Below are 9,168 nucleotides of genomic sequence, written 5' to 3'. Positions count from 1 at the left end.
GAATCAGTGCACAGTTTTTCTATACGAGGTCATTTTCTTGTATGTTTTCATGAGCAAATTAAGACTCATGCCCAATGACAAAAGAAAAGCTAATCATGAGCTGTAATGCCATCAATTTTTAAAGATAAACATGGATTCTTCTATTGCTTTGTCAGGAAACATGAAAAGCACCCATTAATTTGCTCCTTTGTCTAAGCCTAAGGAGTCGGATGGTCAATATCAATCTTTTTATCTAAAATCTAACAGTAGACCATGTCCTCTAATGATGATGATGCCCTTTCTTTCCCTCTCTCTCTCTCTGTATGCTCAATTAATCACTTGAAAATCACTTAGGAATTATGTGCTTAATCTAATTTTATTCTTGCTCCAACTTCTATATGCATACAACAACATCATACCCAACTTTGGTCTTGGGAGCAACTCTTGCAAAGAAAATAACATCACTCTTTTATGTAGCTTTCTAGTCCCATGCATTCTCAAATTTATTAAATGGATGGTCCAACTTTACTCAGTTCTTAATGACTGGTTCAGATTCAACCACTTCACGTCCATTGTGTACTCTTACAGGTCAAACCACGCTTCTCTCCCTCTTTCACTTTCATGTTCCTCACATGTTTATGTTGAGAAAAGAATTGCTCCATAAATTCTGAGTAGCCCTATCACTCTCCTCCCTATGGATTTATTGTCGTGCCTCTATTATTGCCAATTGTTTATGACCTAATTAATTACCCATTAATCCTTTCGGAAACAGTTCATAGATCCCTAATATATATAGTCTGTTCTCAACATTGTATTCCATTTTGCGGCTGTTTATGCTATGGCCCTTTTCAGAATAATGATGCTCCCTCCAATTATAATGGGTGGCCCTAAGTTCTAGTATTATTTTTATATAATGCACATGCACTTATGGATGGGTCAAACTTATGACCCTATTAAAACTGTGTTTGCTATTTGTTGCTGTTTTGTTTTCTTCAGTTTTTGGATCCTATCTGTTGGGGAGAATCTCTGTTAACGAGGAGACTCGCCATCATTCGGATGAATTTCATAATCTGAGATTATTTCATGATTAATTTTTGGACGATGGAAAATTGAAATCATTAGTGATTCTAGTGGTTAAGTTTTCTGTTTATGTGTAAAAAGATTTTGAATTAAAGATGTCTTTGATTGGTGTAATTGGTAGGTGGTATGATTTACCATGCACCTTCTAAATCATAATAATTTTTATTTTTTTAAGATTAATGAAGTTTAAACTCTTGTGTCCCTCTCAACGGGACAATTGTTGTTTTTGAAAGAATTAATGATTGGACTATATCAGCACACTCTCTCTAAAATAAACTCTTCACTTTGCTTTTTTCAATCTAATAAAGTTTTGTGGGTATTACGGCTATTTGGGTGGCGACACCTCTCCCCCCCTTTTCATTATCATGTTTTATAGTTAATTAATTTAATTTAAAATAGTTTTAGTTTCTTTAATTTAATTTATATATTCTACCTGTTTTTTTTCATTTATATTATTTATTAAATATAACTTATTATATTATTGATAAATATATTTAAAAAAACTGAATCATATCAATTAGTAATGTTATATTAATGAGAAAATTGACAAGTTTTTCGTAATCGCGAAATATATTGTTGAATTATAAAACATGACAATTCTTTTTACAAATTATACTAATTTTATAAGTGAAACTAATTGTAAAAAGATGAATGTTAGTATGAAAAAAATAACAACTTTTATAAAATTTAATAATTTATGATAAAAAATATTGGTATTATATCTTGGACTCGGGTACACTGTGTATTATGTACCCGGTGTACAAAATACAACCGTTTTATTTAAACGAGGGAGCTGAACTTTAAAACACATGTGTGAAAGAATTTCATTTCAAATATAATGCCTACCTATTATTGCCGAATCAAAATAAAATCGCGAGCTTTCTTTCAATAGTTTGGTTTGATTTGTCTTCTTCATTCTCGATTCTCTATCATCTAAAGCTTTAAATTAGATTCTATAAACTGTTGTTCTTCATTCTTTTCTTTCTTTTTTGTTTTCTGCTGCATAATATTGTTCTTATTTTTTTTTCTTTCTTTCTTATTCTCATACATATATTATTCATATTTACAGATTTTAAAAACTTATTTTCAACAAGCCGAAATTTTTCATTTTTCCTCCATTCTCCAGATCTTCAAATAAGATTCTACAAGCTTTAATCCTTTTTTTTAAATATGATAACAATTTTATTGCTGAAAAATAATAAGTTTACTATGTAGAACATTGAGGTTCATTATATGTGAAATACACGTTCATTATATATGAACTACAAGTTCATCACATTGTTCATAATTTTGAAAATAAATTTATTTCTGAAATACAATAGATTCATTTCGTAATATAATGAATCTTATATTACTAACAGATGAATATAAAAGTTTTATGTAATGAACATGTCATATATACATAAAAAGAAATTAGTATTCATGAGTTATAATGAACGAATTTATTGTCTATAAACAACAGATTGATTAAAGTATCACTTGAGGTTCATTATATATGAACTACAGGTTCATCATGTTGTTCATAATTTTGAAAAAAAAAATTTGAAATGAAATAGATTCATTTTGTAGTACAATAAACCTTATATCATTAACAAATGAATATAAAAGGTTTACGCAATGAGCATGCAATATGTGCATAAAAATATATCAGTAGTCATGAGTTATAATGAACGGGTTCATTATATACAAACAATAGATTCATTAAAGTATAATTTTGAGGTTCAGTATATATAAACTATAGGTTCATCATGTTGTTTATAATTTTAAAAATAAATTTATTTTTAAAATGGAATAGGTTCATTTTCTAGTACAATGAATCTTATATTATTAAAGATTGATACAAAAATTTTACGTAATAGACATTATGCTATTTGTGCATAAAAATAAATCAGTGTTCATGAGTTATGATGAACGGGTTCATTATCTACAAACAATAAGTTCATTAAAATATCACTTGAGGTTCATTATATATGAACTACGGATTCATTATGTTATTCATAATTTTAAAAATAAATTTATTTTTGAAATGGAATAGTTTCATTTTATAGTATAAAGAACCTTATATCACTAATAGATGAATATAAAAGTTTCACGTAATATATTATATCATATGTGCATAAAAATAAATCAGTATTCATGAGTTATAATGAACGGGTTCATTATCTACAAACAATATGTTCATTAAAGTATCACTACAGGTTCATTATATATGAACTATAGGTTCACTATGTTGTTCATAATTTTAAAAATAAATTTATTTTTGAAATGAAATAAGTTCATTTTATAGTACAATAAACCTTATATCATTAATAAATGAATATAAAAGTTTCACGTAATGAACATTACCATATATGCATACAAATAAATCAATATTCATGGGTTAATAATGAACGGATTTATTATCTACAAACAACAAAGTAATTAAAGTATCACTTGAAGTTCATTAAATTTGTAACACAGTTTTATAGAATAGACTTATTATTCTTGAGTTATAATCAACAGGTTCATCATTTACTAACAACAGGTTCATCAAATATATAACAGAAATTCATTAATTATAGCTTATAATCAAGAAGTTCATCATACATACATAAGATGTTTTAAAAGAATTTTTTTCATATAAAAAATAAATAATATATTCATCAATAAAAAAAATCTATATAGAATGTTGGTCCTTCAATTATAAATTTTAGTTTCATAAAATTTAAACTGTAAATTCTTTAATATTTTTACTACTGTTTGTGCAAGCAATTTATGTGGTTGTATTGAAATGTTACTGCAAATGAATATGAATATGTTTATAAAATAATGAGATTTGCAAAAATTTTAAACCTCGAAAAGATTAAAATCAAAAGTTAATAAAATTATAAAGATTATAATCTTAAGAATTGAAGGGAGTGTGTAAAATAAAAATGCAGAAAAATAAAAGAAGTTGATTTTTAATATTGGAAAAGACAAATGTATATTTTTTTATTTTGATTATGAATATAAATCGTTAATTAAACTTAATATTATTTTAAAACATGCGGACGACACATGTAAGTAATTCCAGGTATATGGGTCGAGGATATAATAACTAAAAAATATTGCCTTGGGCATGCAACCCAAAAAGATAAAAAGACTGCACGCTCGAAGAAAACTCTTTTAGAGCCTGGTACATGCAAAGCCCCTTCCATTCAATAACAAGAGTCGGTTATGAAATATTATTTTGGTCGATTTTCCCATTCTCGGGGACTTCCTGCTTTGCTGACAAGAAAGATACTCCAACTATATTTGAAAATGGATTGGTTATTCATAAAAATAAATATATTTTTTTTTTTTATGTTTCACTTCTTAGTTTAAAAATTTAGAAAAATTTGTCAAAAATTACTTGTTGGGTTGATCCAATCAAGAAAAACATGGGAGTCTCTGGGCATTGCTTGGGCCGAATAAAAAATGGAAAAATTGATAAATTTATGAAAAATACTAAATTTTTTCATAATCGTAAAATTTATTATTAAATTACAGAAAATTACAATTATATTTATTATTAAGAATGCATAAATTTTTAAAACCATTTTTATGTTCTTTTAACATATTTTATTTTAATTGGTAACACATATTACTAAACTTTTTTAAAAAGAAATTATATAGATAAAAATTAAAACAAAATTTGTTTACTTTTTTTAAAAACAAAGTATTATAGAATTCTATTTGTAAAAGAATATTTAAAATTAATTAATTCTAAATGATGTGAAATTAGTAATTGATGTAAGTTATTTTTATTAAAGTGTGTATGAATTTTGAGACATTTAGTTTATTAATAAATGCAGGCTGTCTATGAATAACATGAAATGCATGAGAATTTCTGGAAAAACACTAACGGACGAGTAGATGTATAGAGAACATATGCGAGAGTATTATTGGCGGGTATAGTTGGAAGTGCGCAGGTATAACTTTAACTTGCATGGAATTGAGGTTTGCCATAAGCAGGTAAAAGTCATTCTTGCGTGCATATAATCACAAAACGTAAACGTACTACCAACACTCTTGGCGTCTGGCTTTCAAGAATGTCAGATTCTATGGTTATATTCATAGGCCATTGCGTTAGGTTTCTTCTGTATCTTCGTTTAGTCATTGTTTTCAGATTTTCCACATCTTCTTCCTTGGAGCCCACCCACGTTTGATCACCCCCTCTAGTCCAATTCTTGTGGAGCATAGATTTCATCATCAAGATCATTAGATCACAAGAAACTTGAGGGGTCCATTGCCTTTATCCTCACCGTCACCGTTGGATCACTCGCTCTACCCTAATCACATGTAAAACACAGAACAAAAATAAATAAACCATCAAAAAAGTAAAGGCAAAGACCAAAATTGGTGCCTTTGGCCAATAATAAATTATAAGATACAGATCACGAGACAATCATAAAGAAAGATAAGACTAATTACTATTTAACTCGTGAATTTTCAGTGTAATATATTATTTTTAAGCTCACTTTTTAAAAAACTAAATTAATAAAAAAAATAATTACAATTCAATAGCCTCCTTAAAGGAAAGAAGTAAAAAAGTGGAATTTGGAGAAGGCAGAGAGCTCTGTTCATATTTATAAAGGGCCTTAAATATTTGGTGACTGTATAAAACTGTTGAGAGGGGACCTGAACACTAATAAATACTCCTGCATTAAAGTGTGAGAAGAGAGAGTCATAGATTCACACTCTTTTTAACTACCATCTGCTACTGCTACTGCTACTGCTTGGTTCTTGCCTCCATTTCCAGATTTTCTTTAAATTCTTCCAACTCACTAATGCTGCACTAGCATGTAAAGAAAGAAAAAAACCTACAATCTTGATTCTTGAAACTCAAATGGGTTGCTGTGTAAGCACCGATGGGAATTCAAGAAAAGAAGAGAATTTTCAAGTGGGATCTGAATCTTTGAAACCCACGTTATCAGTTCAAGAGAGCAGAGCTCCACCTCCTTCTGCCGAAGAAGAAACAGTGAAAGAAGTGCTCTCTGAAACTCCTAACTTCAAGCCGGCGATCAAGCATTCTTTACAAGAACACTGTGTTCAAGAAACTAACAAGAAGCAAAACCACATTGATCGAAAGCCATTTCTTGATGATGTGAAGAAGATCAAGAATCAGAAGTTTTTTCAAGAAGAAGAAGAATCCATCATCATCTCTGAACAAGAAGTTTCAGAGCTCTGTAGCTTGAGCATGAGTGAGACTCTGTCCAGTACAACTTTCAACAAGGACAAAAGGGAAGATATTGATTATGATGATGATGATGATATAGAAGAAGTGAAACAAAGAGTAAAGAGATCTCCTGTTTCGAGATTTCCTAGAAACCAACCAATTTCCGGTGATTTTGGTCCAAGAAAAGACCGAGTTGTGGGCAAGTCGCCGAGCAGGAGAACGGAGCAGTCGCCGGATAGGAGAAACAATTTTACTGGTCGTGGAGGTGGAGGCACAGGTGCAATGAGTTTGGTTCAAAGTAAAGGATCGATCAATTATCAAGCAGGAAGGAGAGGATTAAGGTCCGACTCGAGCAGGAAAGATCCGGGTGAGGGGTCCGGAAGGAGGTCCAGGTCACCTGCCATTAATAGATCCACAATGGGTCGTTGCTCGTCAGTAAGGAGGACAATTGGGTCACCGGGTCGGCTCAGAATCGATCCACCGGCTAGTGGTAGTGGTGATAGAGTGGAAAGTGGTACGGAGGGTAAATGGCCGTGTACTTCAAGTGATGTTGGTGGCAGTACTACAGCTAACGAGTCACTAGAGAATCCACTTGTATCCCTTGAATGTTTCATCTTTCTTTGACTGGAAGATAAAAAAAAAAAAAGAGGAAAGAGGGCATATTCCGGCGGAATATTCTCTCCGGAAATACTCTTTTCCAGTGAGAAGTCCTGGGTTCTCTTTGGCTCATTATCAATTTATGTAAACTTTATTTTATCGAAGGGGTTATTTATATTTCCTTTCCTTGATGTGGATATTAGTCAAGTCAATTTGATAATGTGGACAAATATGCAATGCCATTAATTTCACCTTTTGGTTCTACCGTTTACTTGTCTTGCCTCAGGAGTCCTTCTCTATTCCCCATGCAAAATGGGGGTGGGGGGTCTCTTCCTCTCAGTAGTGGCGGACAGATTTGCCTAATTTAACCACTGTTTTTCTTTTCCCTCTCATTTTTATGTGAAAAAAGCTGAAGGCAATCGAGTCTTTAGAATTTAAATAAATAAAAAAGGTACATATAGTGTAAGCATAGTCAGAGCAAAATGTGTTTTTTCCTTTTTTCCTGCTTAGTCTAAGATCAGAATTTGGCTTCTTTACTGAGTCATAATCACAAGTAACCTACTGTGAGAAAACGCATTTTTGGGTATTAAAGTGCAATGCCTTTTATACACATTTTAAGTATAAGTAATTTGTTTGGTTTTGAGGATGGGTGGAATAAAAGTCATGGTTTTATGCCTTGAAAGTTACTAAAGCAGTAAAGCTGCTTATCACGATGGGTGTGGATATAAAATATTGTCCATATCGACATTGACCCAATATTCTCCCTTTAAATTTAAAAGTAAAAATATCAATCAAGCCACTCTTATATTACTATCTAAATTACAGAATAATTTGAAAAATCTTGGAATTTCAAATTAGCTATCTATGGGGTGAAATAAGAAATGAGAATTATTGTACTTGGTGTTCGATTAAAAGTGAACGTGTAGCAAAAGGACGAGTCTGTCATGAAATTGGGTTGCACTGGCAATGGAATTGAAATTTGAGGTGGAATGGAGGGAAACATGAACATATCCACTTTGTTGTAGCCGTTGAGGAATTTAGGACAATCTAGTAGTAGTAGTAGTAGTAGTAGTTTAAATTTTAATATTAAGCACCAAGTGGAGCTTTTTCATCCTTGGGTTTTCTCTAGAATAACATGATGGGCATAAATCGGTTAATTTGGACTGTTTCTCTTGTACCCTTCTGTGCAAAGACAAAACAATAACATTTCCAAAATCTCATTGTTATGTGACTAGAGATTGTTTCAAGGTTCAAAGTTCAAAAATTGAAGTCAAGGATTTTGTTTTTTGTTAAGAGACAACCGCGAGTAAAGATAAAACAACTGAATAAAAGAATAAATGGTTTTAGCTTTTTGTTCAGAAGTTTTTGGTGTTGGATGGCAGAAGATAGATTGGCTTTACATTTGATGGCCAACTGGTCCAACCAAAGTGTAGCAGTAAATCAATTGGGCTCTCTTTATAGTAATTAGATCAGAGGCCCATTCAAGAGCTTATGTGTTGCACAGTAAAGAGAACCAGGGCTATCTTGTTTGGATTCTCAATTAGTGGGTTGCCTCATTGCATGATTTTCATTAGAAAATCCAACTCCTTACCCATGGAAACAGAAATGTTTGCCATCACTAGCACTATGCATGGAAACACTACGGGAATGAAGGGAGGGAGAAAATCTCCAAGACTCACTTTCACTACGGCTCTGGTGGTCTCCTTAACTAAGCCTCTTGTTTGACAAATAAAATTTAGTTAATAGGAGAAAGGGAGGAAAAATAATTCTTATCTTGTTTGGATAGAAGCAAGGAAATGGGATTTCTGATAGTAAAAAGACCAAAAAAAAAAAAAAAATCAAAATCAAAATTATCTAAACTAATATGGGTGAATTTGACATTAAATTTGAAAAAATGCTTTTTTAATCTCAATTTTATTTTGAATAATTTTTTAAGTTTTCAAAATTATTTTTGCATAATGCAGGTCAATAGATGTTTTTCCTAAAAACAAGTTTAAGAAAAATAATTCAGAAATTTTTTAAAAAGAAAAATCAATAACAGAAAATTTTCATACATACTTTTTAAATAAAAAAAATACTTAAAGGCTTATTTGAAATACCATAAAATGATTAAATAAATAAATTATAAGTTTTTATAGTTAAAACTTTTGCACTCTCAATTGAGGTGCAAGTAATTTCAACTCATATATAAAGAAAATGAAAATGAATTGCTATCTCGCCCTTATTTGAATAAAATATATTTTAAAATAGTAGTAATTTTCACTTCATTCCTATAAATTTAAGCCCAACCATGCATAGTGTAGTGGAAATTATGGTCCGTGCGCATAACATTGGTC

At 30.7% G+C, this 9,168-nt stretch overlaps 1 protein-coding gene across 1 annotated transcript; it reads left to right on the top strand.

Annotated features, from left to right (window-relative positions):
- The first annotated feature begins 5,645 nt into the window (after window positions 1–5,645).
- Window positions 5,646–7,083, top strand: LOC8281734 (uncharacterized protein At1g65710). The gene has a single exon (XM_002521364.4). It carries the CDS (start codon window positions 5,906–5,908, stop codon window positions 6,857–6,859), a length of 954 nt encoding a protein of 317 aa, XP_002521410.1. The 5' UTR covers window positions 5,646–5,905; the 3' UTR covers window positions 6,860–7,083.
- The last annotated feature ends 2,085 nt before the right edge of the window (window positions 7,084–9,168 follow it).

This window comes from Ricinus communis, chromosome 5, assembly GCF_019578655.1.
Source record: "Ricinus communis isolate WT05 ecotype wild-type chromosome 5, ASM1957865v1, whole genome shotgun sequence".
In the NCBI taxonomy this organism is placed as follows: domain Eukaryota; kingdom Viridiplantae; phylum Streptophyta; class Magnoliopsida; order Malpighiales; family Euphorbiaceae; genus Ricinus; species Ricinus communis.
This window is presented reverse-complemented; position numbering and strand designations above follow the sequence as displayed.